This window comes from Lissotriton vulgaris, unplaced genomic scaffold (genome assembly GCF_964263255.1).
Source record: "Lissotriton vulgaris unplaced genomic scaffold, aLisVul1.2 SCAFFOLD_1177, whole genome shotgun sequence".
Taxonomy (NCBI): Eukaryota; Metazoa; Chordata; class Amphibia; order Caudata; family Salamandridae; genus Lissotriton; species Lissotriton vulgaris.
Window position 1 is genome coordinate 423067 of NW_028243938.1, and position 13998 is coordinate 437064.

The window sequence follows — 13998 nt, forward strand, 5'->3', positions numbered from 1 at the left end:
TCGTCCAGGTGTGCCCTCTGCCTTGGGTGCGTCTCCACTCACCAGCTTGTTGCTTCCTTTCTCATGTGCTTTTTAGGTCTCGGCCTATTCCATTCAGCAGGAATGAATAGGACAAGTCTAATGCGGTGAAACCAAGAGTTAAACTAAGCTCTCCCAAAAAGAGGATTTGCACGAGTGCATGTGCTCTTGTGCACGAGATTGCCCGAGCCTTCTGCCTGCCTCCTGCCTTGAAGGCAATCTGCTTCTCCGCCCACCCTGGTGTTTCTGGCAGCCAAACGCTCTTCAGAGGCTCTGCTCCCTGCCCCCGCCTGCACCACTCTCCATACTTCTCCTCCCACTTCCCACGGCCGTCCTTTCTGCCCACCTCGCACACCACATCAAAGCGTCCAGATTGCAGCCTGTCCAGCCTGTGCCGTCTCTCCCTACCCCTTAACCCTTCACCCTGCCCCCACCACCTCTCGATATTGCTGCTTGTTTTAAACTTGTTTTGCTTCTGCTGCATCCATCGCCTCCACCTTCAGGCAAAAATACATTGTTAAGTAGCAATTTCAAACTTTGTAAAATGGTTTTAGAAATTGCACATAGTTACTCTTTGCATTTACACATAAACATAAAAGTCCATTTTCATGTAGCATTTAATGGTGTCTCTCTGGACCATAGTGCAGATAAAGGAAGCCTGCATTTGTTAAGGATGTCCAAAGGCAATGATGGGGACCGAGTCAAATGAAAACAGTTGTCCAAAATTGTTATTGTCAAAACTGCGGATCGGTTTCATACAAGGCAACGCACCTCGAAGACGTGACTTGCAGCCCTGGGCCCTGGTTTTTAGAAGCACAGCCCATGGTCTTACAGGAGTCATACTGGCAACCTGAGAAGCTGAAAAGATAGCACGGTAGTCCTGAGTGCTGCAGAGGTGCAGTTGGGTCAACTCCCTCAGAACCGAACTCCGCTTTCATCCTTCTAACATCATTGCAAAGGTCATACCAGCAGACGCAAATCGCGTGCATTATTCTAGCGCCAAGGGGGCGGTGAGCGCTATAACAATAGCCAGCGTTATCAGTTTTTAAACACTTTCATTATGTACTCGCATCATGTGTTTTTGAACTACAATTCTTCACCAAGGAGATGGTGCACCAACCCTGGAGACCTCTCTAGCCTGAGGGAAACGTTTACTTCTGTGGGGAGTTCATTCATGGGCTGTAGCTCCACAGAAAATAACCATTTACATGTGCCTGAGCAGGGAGGGGCGCGAATTCCAAGGAGGGGGCTAGTGTGATGAATTACTAAGCACAAAGAGGCGTTTGGTTGGCCAGTGGGTGAGATTTGTATTTGTAAATGGTAATTAACACGCACTAAGCTGCATTTTTCCGTGTTGTAAAGCTAGGTCTCTTCATTCCATGTTCTCGGAGTGTGTCCACAGTCCCTGAATCCCCACACAGACTTGCACGCAGAAGACAGCATTATACTGGCCTGGGTTCTCATCAAGTATTTTACCAGAAAAGTCCCAGCAATGGCTCCGTTTTTCACCCTACTCGTCTCCTCTGTGCACAACCCTCACTCGCCCTCAAACACCCTCACTCACCCTCAAACACCCTCACTCACCCTCAAACACCCTCACTCACCCTCAAACACCCTCACTCACCCTCAAACACCCTCACTCACCCTCAAACACCCTCACTCACCCTCAAACACCCTCACTCACCCTCACTCACCCTCAAACACCCTCACTCACCCACACACCCTCACTCACCCCACTCTCACACACCCTCACCCTCACACCCCCTCACCCTCACACCCCCTCACCCTCACACCCCCTCACCCTCACACCCCCTCACCCTCACACACCCTCACCCTCACACACCCTCACCCTCACACACCCTCACCCTCACACACCCTCACCCTCACCCTCACATACCCTCACCCTCACATACCCCCACCCTCACACACCCTCACCCTCACACCCCCCACCCTCGCACACCGTCACTCACCCTCTTAACCTCACACACACTCACCCCCTCAGCACCACCACATTATCACTCAGCACCACCACATTATCACTTAGCACCACCACAGCACCACTCCAGCACCACCACAGCATCACTTAAAACCACCACAGCATCACTCCAGCACCACCACAGCATCACTTAAAACCACCACAGCATCACTTCAGTACCACCACAGCACCACAGCAGCACCACTCAGCAGCAGCACCACTCAGCAGCAGCACCACTCAGCAGCAGCACCACTCAGCAGCAGCACCACTCAGCAGCACCACTCAGCAGCAGCACCACTCAGCAGCAGCACCACTCAGCAGCAGCACCACTCAGCAGCAGCACCACTCAGCAGCAGCACCACTCAGCAGCAGCACCACTCAGCAGCAGCACCACTCAGCAGCAGCACCACTCAGCAGCAGCACCACTCAGCAGCAGCACCACTCAGCAGCAGCACCACTCAGCAGCAGCACCACTCAGCAGCACCACCACTCAGCAGCACCACCACTCAGCAGCACCACCACTCAGCAGCACCACCACATCACCACTTAGCACGACTCAGCACCATCACAACACCACTCAGCACCACCACAGCATCACTCAGCAGCACCACCACAGCATCACTCAGCAGCACCACCACAGCATCACTCAGTAGCACCACTCTTCACCACCACAGCACCACTCTTCACCACTCAGCACCACCACAGCATCACTCAGCAGCACCACCACAGTATCACTCAGTAGCACCACTCAGCACCACCACAGCACCACCACAGCAACACTAAGCACCACCACAGCAACACTAAGCACCACCACAGCATCCAGGCATGATTCCGTAGCGTGGCTACTGTATACAGCTGCCTGCTGGTGGTGTACGCAGCATCCAGGGCTGATATGCATTTCTTATGGTCTTAACCTCATGGACTAGTGCCCTGCTTCTTTTCTGGTCCTGCTCAGGGGAGTGCTCAAGGAGACTCTTCATTTCCTGCCACTGTTGGTGGGCACACGTGTTGAGGAGATCATTGGGGTTTGATATTTTCCATTGCCCTGCCTGCTGCTGGCCGTTGCATTTTATGTCCACCATTTCCACCTGCTTGCATCCCATCAGGTGGTGGACCCCCCTGATGCTGGTGAGTTGACTCTCTTGCGAGCTGTGGTGATAATGGCATTCGCTGCCATTGCCCACTGATGTAGACATGGTCCATTTTGGGGTGGCCATATATTTTCAGAAGCAAGAAATAGCCAATTTTCCGGTTGATGGTTTTCAAAGCTCTTCTTACCTTGGTTCAGAAAGCTAGGCAGCATCAGGAGGAACTGGTTCCTTTGTTGAGAAGGTAGCAGTGATTCCAAATGAAAATATGATTTCACTTGTTCACCCAGCTCCAAGCCGTAGGAGTTTGCTGCACGCTTTACCACTGCCTTATACTCTGGTATGTTATCCGGCAGCGAGGGCTTTGAGGGGTACGAATCGACACCCTCCTCCTTTGAGTTCACATCAATATCCGGCCAATCGTCTGAAAGTTCGGCCTCAAAGACTCCCTCTTGGCACTGTCCATTGTGGACGTTGTCATGGACCAGAGGGCCTCTTCTTCCGCCGGTTCAGGTTTTGCTGCGGGTTGCAACAAGAGTCTGAACTGAATTTTGTATTCTTTCAAAGAGTTGTCAATCTCGATCTTCCTCTTGAAGAAAGGCCCCATTTCAGCTTTGAGGTTTAGTTATTTCTTCGTGACGTTGAGTGGTCTCTTTTCAGGTATCAGTATCAAGCGGTGTGGGTCTTTTCTTGGGCGTCGATGTATCCCTCTGTGGGGATGGGCATCTTCCTCCTGCCCTCTTGACTTCCATCTTGAACTTCACTATTGGGTATTGTACAATCGTATGGTGAAGGCTATCCATGCGATTCTGAAGGGACGAGAGCTCTCAATCTTCTGAGAAAACAGATTTCTTCAATGCTCTTGAATGTCTGTGTAATTTCTAATCACCTTTCTTCTTCACAGCTATGTTTAGTTCACTTACCAATACAAATCAGAGGCTATCTATATTTGCCTTATGCAATAGGAACACTTGTACATTTTACATATCCCTTTCCACAGTAATCTCCCCTACACGCTCTCCTCTTCCGGCCACTCTGAAACTCTGGCGAAAAGAAACAGTCAGTGCTGCCTAAAGCTGGGCTTTTTAGGGTACTCCTGCAGAGGAATGCAGGCCATGATAGCTCATCATATTTATAATTTTATTTTATGAGATCCTACTTTGATCCATTTAGTACAGGCACTAGAAATATCAGATGAGCAGACAGCAGATCTTAAATCTGAAGGATATTTACAGGGAATAGAAAGCAAAAAGAAGTAGGGGTGGGCAGAACTCTGAGTTTTACTCAGCGGAATTCTACGGAGTTAGGTAAAAACTCTGGATATTCTGTGGGGTTCAACGAGAGGCGGAATTTCGACACGACTGCATGCTTATACGGATTGTTAGCGCTGGAAGCTTTACAGAGCGAACAGCACCACATGCTGCACCAGAGAGCACTGCTTTTTTCAACCACTAGAGTATTTTTTCTCAGCGCAAACGGCAGAGACCTGACGAGACCGCCTGCATTGAGAAATTGCGCCGGGACTCATCCTAGAGTTCAATGTTTCTCACTCTCCAACACTGGTGAGCCACGCGTGACAAAAACTTGACCACGCTGTGGTTCGCAGAGTTTTTCTAGAACTCCGCACTCAAGGCGGAGCGGGTAAAAATCTGCGAACTCGCCGGTGGGGCAGAGTTTGCCGCCCACACCTAAAAATAAAGGTCAAATTCACAAACATGCTAACAAACTTAGGCGCAACTAAAGACAAAGGATACATGCTAAAATAAGCAAGGAGACACTTCTCTAACTCATTTCCATCCATCATAACCGAGACGATCAGACCCACCTGATTACATGGATTCTTACCTCGGGCTGTACAGGGTCCACTTCTACAAGAATGGGCCCAATCGCCATGTCTTCTGTAAGAGGGATTTCCTTTTCTTCTGGAATAGGCTGGGGCTCAGGAATCTCTTCCTTAAAAAGAGAGACAAAGATTTATTAGCATGAAGATTTTACACTTTTTTTAAGGCCAATGCTTTACATCTTACAATAATCTTCATGACCGGAATAAACACAATCAAAAGCCTTACCTCCAGCTTTTTCAGCACAGGAGCAGAATACACAGTGGGAGCTGCCTGGATCACTGTCTGGTTCATTTTTGGTGCTGCTTGAATTACAGCCCGCGTAGGCGGAACCATTGGAGCCACTGGACCAACAGCATTGCCAGGGGCAACCTATGGAAGTAAATAAAACAAACAGCAAGTAGTCAAACAAAGGCATTTTTACACAGGAAGGCGTATCACTCTTTCCTTGGTGGGACCAGGAAGTTTTCCAGGCACACATCTCGTCATATGACAATCTCGAATTAGAGCTAAGAGACTAACAATCTCTCCTTTTCCAATACTCTTGTTGTTGCTCTGAGATTTAAGAATACTTATCCTATAACATCTCTTTTATCTGTGCGAAGGTCTTCACAAGCATACTGCCAGTGCTCTTTTATATATGTGCAATAGACAATGTGGTAACATGCATAACAACTTTGACTGTCTCAAAACTAATGGGGAATTATGCAACTCTCCATTTCTACCTAGGCTCCATACCTGAGCATGGCTAGTCTACCTTCCTCCCCAATTACGATCGTGTCTTATTGCTAGGAAAATCCAGACACACTCGGCCACTTACACTGACCTCATGCTACAGGATGTGCCAAGTAGATTATTCCATTGCCCAGATTGAGGGGGCAACACATGTTAAGCACCTTTTCAAGAGATAACACTGAAACACCCCCAAAACTACTGATACAATTTATAGAACAAAATGAAAGGGAACTGTATATCTACGTACCGGTGGGACTGGTCGCATAGGTCCCATGGGACCCATTTGTGGGCCTGGAGGCCTGGGCATTGTATGGGCCATCATCAACGGAGGAGGTGGGGGTGGAGGGGGTGGTGGTGGGCCTGGTATTGCATGTGACATCAGAGGCTGTGGATGAGAAAGCTGATGTGGATGTTGCTGGTGAGAGAGCTGGTGAGGAAGCGGATGGAGATGCTGGGGAGGGAGCTGGTGTGGATGTTGTTGGGGAAGCTGATGGGGATGCTGCATAGGATGCTGCATTTGAAGCTGCATTGGATGCTGCATTGGATGTCCCATTGCATGCTGTGGAGGGTAAGGGTTTTGATGAGGATGCATATGCTGGTGTGGATGAGGATGCTGAGGAAGCTGATGTGGGGGTGGAGGAAGTTGATGTTGTAATTGGTGTGGATGAGGAAGAGGATGCCGCATCCCAGGATGCCGGGGTCCAACTAGAATAATAGATAAAGAGAAGAATTAATGCAAATGTTATCTAAAAAAAGACTTACAAGAGAGACAGAGACGAAAGGGACAAAAGAGGAAAGAGAATGCACATTAAACCAGATGAATAACTCCAACTACCACATACATCATAATGGAAAAAATAAAGGTGTCAAAGGTTAGCGAGAACTACAAAGAGGGCCAGGAAAAAATGGTGCAATTAGAAAAATATATTCACTAACCGCTTTCTAGTGAAGGATAAGAAAGGGACGCGAGGTGGGAGAGGGGTTCTGGAAAGAAATTATACTATGGGTGGAAATAAATCTTAACGAGAAATGAGGACACTGGATAAAGTGAGATGAGGAGTGAAAGCGAAAAGGTGGGAGGAAACATCTAAAAATGTCTTAAATCAACTGAGGAAAGAGCTAACCAATGTTGATTTGGAAAAGAGCACTGAAGAAGGGAAGGACAAAATCACAAGCACTCAAAGAATAGAACAAGTAGTCAACATTGAAAGCAACCTGGTCGTTGGAGGACATGTGGCACAAATGAAGGCCTCATGATTTGAGGTTGCTGCTCCACAGGTCGCTGCAAAACATGTGGGACAAAGGATGGCCTGAGACTGGGAGGCCTTGGAGGTGGGCCTGCTGCAAAGAAAACAACATTTTCAATTACTACTTACACAGTTGCAGGAAAGAGAACATCCTTCCAGAACTATCAAGATATTACATAAAGTCTATTTGCATATAAAACGTTGGCTTAGAACACAAACCAGTAGATAAGCTATGCATGTGTCTCAGCCACCGTACAGTGGCAATCTTCAATCAGCGCAGACTGGGCACCAGTGGGGTGAACTTGCTTGGGCAATGAAAAAGCCCCTCATCAAAATGAAAGGAATTTGGCACCTTGAAAAGAATTACAGAATTGCTTACAATGCATTGGGATGGGAAAACCACAAATGACTACCTTTTAATATAGAACAAACAAATCAACAGAATTGTCAATAGACAATACATAAAGCACAAGTTACTACTTGTGTAACGATATATCAGTAAGAGACATTAGTTAGTGATAGATTCCTTACCTTAGAATATCCCCAGGCGTCAGACTGGATCCGGAAAGTTTTTCGTCAGCAGTACCCCTGTGCATTGGTAGGTGGCGTCGTGCAGCTCCGCGTCAGTCGCTGGCATCGTAAGCGCCGAGATGACGTCACAGAGACTACTTAGGCACCACCACTGGTGCAATGAAATTAGGGGCCTGAAAGGGATGACAATCCTAGAAATCGGTTCACAGAACGGGGAGGATGGGTGGGAATCTATCACTAACTAATGTCTCTAACAGATTTATCGTTACACATGTAGTAACTTGTGCATCTAAAAGAGACACGTTAGTGATAGATTCCTTACCTTACAATAGATACCCCAGCAATACCAATCCCGGTGGTGGGTCTGCGAACAAGATTACACCAGAAAGTCACGGAGAACAGAACGGCCAAAGAAGCCGTCTCTCCGGACTGGACTGGGAAAGCAGTAATGCTTGGTAAACGTGTGCAGCGAAGCCCACGTAGCTGCCTGACAAATGTCCTGCAAGGGAACGCAGTGTCCCAAGGCAGTAGTGGCTGCAGTCGTCCTTGTAGAATAGGCACGCAGCCCCACAGGGGGCTCCTTCTTAGCCAACGAGTAATATGCTTTGATGCACAGAACAACTCACCAAGAGATGGTCCGTTTGTGCAAGGCCCAACCTTTTTTGGCGCCCATGTAGGCAACAAAGAGCTGATTATCCACCCAGAACTGTTGTATTCGTTTCAGATAGAACGAGAGCGCACGTTTTGGGGCCAGACGGTGGAGCCTCTCTCCCTTTTTAGGTTTTGCCTGGCGAAAGCTGCGCTTTCTGCGCAGCTTTTTCGCGCAGGCGAAAACCTGATGAGAACAGTAGTGTGGCTTTGGTTCGGCCCTCGTCATTGATTGGCTGGCTCCGTAAACGGAGCCTTGCCATTGGACGAGGGGCCTGTCCGTCAATGCCGGACCAGACACGGGGGCGTTCCCGACATTCTTTGGCTTTTGCCGACGTCACGCGACGCCGGGAACGCCCCCGTGTCTGGTCCGGCATTGCCGGCACTGTAGGGAACGGGACGGACATGGAGCTCTCGGCTGTTGGGGAGCGAGTGTTTGCAGCGGAGGCACTGCTCAAGCGTCGGGTGCGGAAGGTGAGCGAAATGTTTGCCGGTTCCCACCCCCTCTCCCGCTCTCCGTGTCTCCCCGGCCCTGTTCCCGCCCCCTACCGCTCCCTCGGCTCCCGTTCCCGCCCCCCTACAGCTGCCTGGGCCGCCCTGTTCCCGCAGTGCCGTTTCTCCTGTGCAGGTCACGTAGCAACACTCTGGGGCATGGCCCCAACGAAGCTCTGAAGTAGATGATACATATTTAATTTAAGAGACAGAGGAGGCACATTTTTCGTGTTCAACAAAATAAACGATTCTGCAGGCCACGCATGCCATTCAGCATCTCGCCGCCCCCCCCCCAAAAAATATATTTCCTCCGCATACAGTGCTAATGAAAGACATGTAATAATTAAACAGAATCCAAAGGGAGATAAAATCTCGCTGTACATGCGTTCCCTTAAAATAACCCCGTCTGTTTCACGTGTAAAGGGAAAGGCTATATTCGGGATTTATTTCTCGTGTAAAGTTGCAAAAAACTATTTCCGCACCAAACCCACCTCAACTTACAAGAGCGACAGACACGTTGTTGGCAAGAAAATAAAAAGAAAGTTTTAGCAGACAAATAGCTATAAATCTTGCACTAGCCCCACACAGAGTGCGAGGATTTGCCAAATGCCCGTGGAGCTGCCCTTGAACAGCATTGCGGGGGGCACTCTCGGTTTGGGAAGAGCAGGGGGCGGGGAGGCCCCGGTCAGCCAGCTGCGTCGTCCTGGCTCCATTCCCGGGAGTCCAGTGCCGGGATTTGCGCGCCGCCCGCTGCTCGGAGTGTTTGAATGTGGAGACAGGTTGTGGCGGTAGATTATTGTGTCCACGTTATGCCCCGGCTCCGCACATTCTGCAGCCACCTGTAAACACTCACTCGCCAGCTTGGAGTTTGGTTTTGCCAACACATCGGAAGCGGGTCATCCGATGACGGCTGAAGGTAAGGAAGGAACGGGGCTGGGGGAGGGGGTGGTCACCGGGTCTGGAGCTTGACGGACACGGCGCTGGACGCTGTCAGTGAGGGGTGCGAACCCTACTTTAGAGACACAGGCTTTGTGCTCCTGGAGTGTTAGACAGAACTTGCTGTGGGGACTGCTTTTTAATAAAATAGCGCCTTTTCCCCTCAAGTTACTCAAACTGCACTGAATTGGGTGGCCACTGGTTTAGTTTCTCTTTGCCACGTCTTTTGTTTCGGACGGAGGCGAGTAGGCATCTCTGAGTTTGCTAAAAACTCCCCTCCATGTTTATAAAGGCAGTCTTCCTACTTAAGTGCCACATTTCTACTTTCGGTGAACACTTACATCTTTTCCCTTCTGCCTCACAAAATGCCCCTCAGTGCAACGGAAGTAAATTCAGAAACGCGCGGAGTTCCCAGCCATCTTGCCCGCTCCCCCTTACGTTTTATTTCTACAGGTGAATTATTTCCCTCAGACACCTGTCTGGTGCTGAAGATATATATTCAAATATGGAGCTAGCTGGTCACGTGCTGCGGTGTTCATAACTCTCAGGCAGGCGGCAGAGAGAAGCGTGCCCTCTGCCTGCACCTTTGCCAGCCCCGCTCCCTCCCTCCTTGGAGTCTCGGACGGGCCTTTGTGTCTCTGGCTCTTGTCATGTGACCTCTCTCCTCACAGACAGACAGCAGCCCTCCCCCGGCCCTCCAGAGTTGTTTGCAGTGGGGTGGGTGACTCCAACTAGAGCCGAACACACATTTCCCAACTTCTCAAGGCGCTTGTTTCATTGAACCTACACACACATAAGCCCTTGCTTTGGACTTTATCGTCTCTGCCCAGGCGAACAGGCTTTTGTTTCTCTCTGTATGAGTTGCCCGGATTAAACCGCTCCTATGGTTTTTTTATTTAATTTTTTTGTTGTTGCTATCTTTCCTGCGCCTGCCTGGTGTTACTCTTTCATAACAACGCATTTTCAGCTCTGTGCGTGACAAATACTGTGTCCTCTGCGATTTTCTTTAAAGAACTCTCATGAGAAAGAAATAACTACTTGTGATTGCTAAACACACAGTGTTAATGTTTACTTATGGGGTTTGACTAGGAATCCAATTACCTGGCTCGCTCTTTATTAGTATTTGGCAGGGAAATGCAGCTGTCAACCACGTGTTGGTCCTACCAGGGCTTTTAGTGTTTTTTTAAAGGAGTTATTTCTTCGCTTATTTCTCACATCAGCACATTATTGAAGTTCACTTTATCCTATGGTATTCCCTTATTCTCATCCACGCATTTTCCAGAGCTGTTTGGGCATAAACTACAGTTAGCGGTGCCCACTCCTCATCAGACAATGACCGGTAACAAACTATGCATAAAAATGCATGAAGATTCCAACCCCAACCCGCTTGTGCCTCCGTGTGCCCCTGTTGCCTGCTTGTGCCTCCGTGTGCCCCTGTTGCCTGCTTGTGCCTCCGTGTGCCCCTGTTGCCTGCTTGTGCCTCCGTGTGCCCCTGTTGCCTGCTTGTGCCTCCGTGTGCCCCTGTTGCCTGCTTGTGCCTCCGTGTGCCCCTGTTGCCTGCTTGTGCCTCCGTGTGCCCCTGTTGCCTGCTTGTGCCTCCGTGTGCCCCTGTTGCCTGCTTGTGCCTCCGTGTGCCCCTGTTGCCTGCTGGTGCCTCCGTGTGCCCCTGTTGCCTGCTGGTGCCTCAGTTTTCGTGCCCCTGTTGCCTGCTTGTGCCTCAGTTTTCGTGCCCCTGTTGCCTGCTTGTGCCTCCGTGTGCCCCTGTTGCCTGCTTGTGCCTCTGTGTGCCCCTGTTGCCTGCTTGTGCCTCTGTGTGCCCCTGTTGCCTGCTTGTGCCCCTGTGTGCCCCTGTTGCCTGCTTGTGCCTCAGTTTTCGTGCCCCTGTTGCCTGATTGTGCCTGTTTTCGTGCCCCTGTTGCCTGCTTGTGCCCCTGTTGCCTGCTTGTGCCTCTGTGTGCCCCTATTGCCTGCTTGTGCCTCTGTGTGCCCCTATTGCCTGCTTGTGCCTCTGGGTGCCCCTGTTGCCTGCTTGTGCCTCCGTTTTCGTGCCCCTGTTGCCTGCTTGTGCCTCCGTTTTCGTGCCCCTGTTGCCTGCTTGTGCCTCCGTTTTCGTGCCCCTGTTGCCTGCTTGTGCCTCCGTTTTCGTGCCCCTGTTGCGTGTGCCCCTGTTGCCTGCTTGTGCCTCTGTGTGCCCCTGTTGCCTGCTTGTGCCTCTGTGTGCCCCTGTTGCCTGCTTGTGCCTCTGTGTGCCCCTGTTGCCTGCTTGTGCCTCCGTGTGCCCCTGTTGCCTGCTTGTGCTGTGTGGGCGTGTGTGGAGGGCTCTGTGTGGCTGTGTGTGTAGGAAGCTTTGTGTGGCTGTGTGTGTGGGGGGCTCTGTGTGGCTGTGTGTGTGGGGGGCTCTGTGTAGCTGTGTGTGGGGGGCTCTGTGTGGGGGTGTGTGTTTGTGTGTGTCATTTGCGAGAGAAAGCTAGTGGCATTGTAAATGACAATGCCATTTATTTATGTTAAAAAAAACATAAATAAAAATAATGTCAAGAGCAATGCCAATAGCTCTAACTTTAACAAAGGCAAAACCATTGCATTGTAAATGCTTGTTTGAAGGATGCAGAGGCGGAAAGAAGGTGGGCAAAGTGATTGTCTGCCCGATGTGGAAGGGCGTGACAACCTTTGGCAAGAAAGAAGGACAGGTCCTAAAAACCACCTTGTCCGGATGAACAGAAAGGAAAGGAGGCTTGGAAGAAAGAGCCTGGAGTTCACTCACTCTTCTGGCAGAGGTGATAGCTACCAGGAAAGCCGTCTTGAGAGTGAGAAGACGCAAAGGCCAGTTATGAAGGGGCTCGAAGGGAGACCACATCAGATATGTCAAAACAAGGTTTAAGTCCCATTGAGGCATAATGAATGGCACGGGAGGAAACGTGTCCTTAATGCCTTTCAGGAAACGGTTGACAAGCGGAGACTTGAAAAGAGAAGGCTGATCTGGAAGCCGTAGAAAGGCGGAGATGGCCGAAAGATAACCTTTGATAGTGCCCAGAGCAGAACCCTGCTGGGCCAAAGAAAGAAGGAACAGAAGTACTTCGGAAAGAGGGGCAGAAAGGGGATCCACAGAAATTGCTGTGCACCATGCCACAAACTTGTTCCACCTGCAGGCATATACCATTTTAGTGGAGGGACACCTGGCTGCCAAAATGATATCACAGACTTCGGGAGGAAGATCGAAAGCGGTCATCTGTCGCCGCTCAGTCTCCACGCATGGAGGTGGAGGCTGGACAGGTTCGGGTGGAGGACTGTCCCCTGCTGCTGTGACAGAAGATCCTCCCGAAGAGGCAGTCTGATTGGGGGAATCGATTGACATGCTGAGTAGCTCGGGATACCAGTATCTTTGTGCCCAATCCGGAGCCACAAGAATGACTTGGGCCCTGTAGCGCCAAATCTTCTTCAGCACTCTGGACAGGAGTGGTTTAGGCGGAAAGGCGTACAATAGACAGCAACTTCACTCACGACGAAAAGCGTCGCCGAGCGAGTGTCGCTTTGGAAATTCCAACTAGCAGAACTGATGACATTGCGCGTTCTCGTCGGTGGCGAATAGATCTAACCAAGGCTCTCCCCACTGCTGAAAGAGACCTTGCACCACGTCCGAGGTCAGACGCCATTTGTGATCCATCAAGCACCGGCGCCCGTGTTAGTCCGCCCTGGCGTTCAGAGAACCTGCCAGGTGTTGAACCACCAGGGTAATGCCGTGATGTTCCAGCCATGTCCAGAGGTGCAGAGCCTCCTGACATAGGGTCAAGGACCCCACCCCGCCCTGTTTGTTACAATACCACATGGCGGTGGTGTTGTCCGTGAACACCATTTACCACACTTCCCCGGAGACCAGAGGCCTCTGATCTCCGCCTCTCCCAAGTGGCCTCCCCATCCCTGGAGGGACGCAACCGTCACTACTGTTGCAATTGTCGTGCAGTGCCCTCAGAGATCTGGACATGATCAGACAGGTTGTCCTGATGCTGCGCCCACTGAAACTTCAGGTCTCGCTGCAGAGCCCGCATATGCCATCTGGCATGTTGCACTAGCAGGATGCAGGAGGCCATCAGGCCCAGTAGCCAGATGGTCATCCTGACTGAAACCCGGGATAGAGGTTGAAAGACAGTAATCACAGCCTGAATATCCCGGACTCTATGCTCGAGAGGATAAACCCGTGTCGAATCCAGAAACCGCTCTGATGAAGGGGAGCTTCTGAGAGGGACTCAGGTGCGACTTCGGCACGTTGATGGAGAACCCCAGCAAATGCAGGAGGTCGGCTGTAGTCTGAAGGTGGGTGACAACTGCTTGGGGAGAGCCCGCCTCCAACAACCAGTCATCGAGGTAGAGGAAGACTGACACCCCTGACCTGCGCAGGTGAGCTGCGACTACCGCCATCACTTTCGTGAACACCCGAGGGGCGCTTGGAAGTCCGAAGGGGAGCACGACAAACTGAAAATGCTCCTGGCCTA

The 13998-nt window shown here is 50.5% G+C and overlaps 1 protein-coding gene across 2 annotated transcripts in view; it reads right to left on the minus strand.

Annotated features, from left to right (window-relative positions):
- The window catches only part of RBM42 (RNA binding motif protein 42), a 237994-nt gene that overhangs the window by 138683 nt on the left and 85313 nt on the right, over nucleotides 1-13998 (minus strand). Inside the window, exons 4-7 of one of the 2 annotated variants that reach the window (XM_086948711.1) lie at nucleotides 6873-6995; nucleotides 5905-6362; nucleotides 5151-5294; nucleotides 4927-5034 (exon numbers count right to left, since the gene is read on the minus strand). In XM_086948711.1, coding sequence (XP_086804837.1) covers nucleotides 4927-5034; nucleotides 5151-5294; nucleotides 5905-6362; nucleotides 6873-6995 — 833 coding nt within the window. Of the gene's footprint in view, nucleotides 1-4926; nucleotides 5035-5150; nucleotides 5295-5904; nucleotides 6363-6872; nucleotides 6999-13998 lie in introns of both variants that reach the window. The other variant, XM_086948710.1, reaches the window with a different exon arrangement.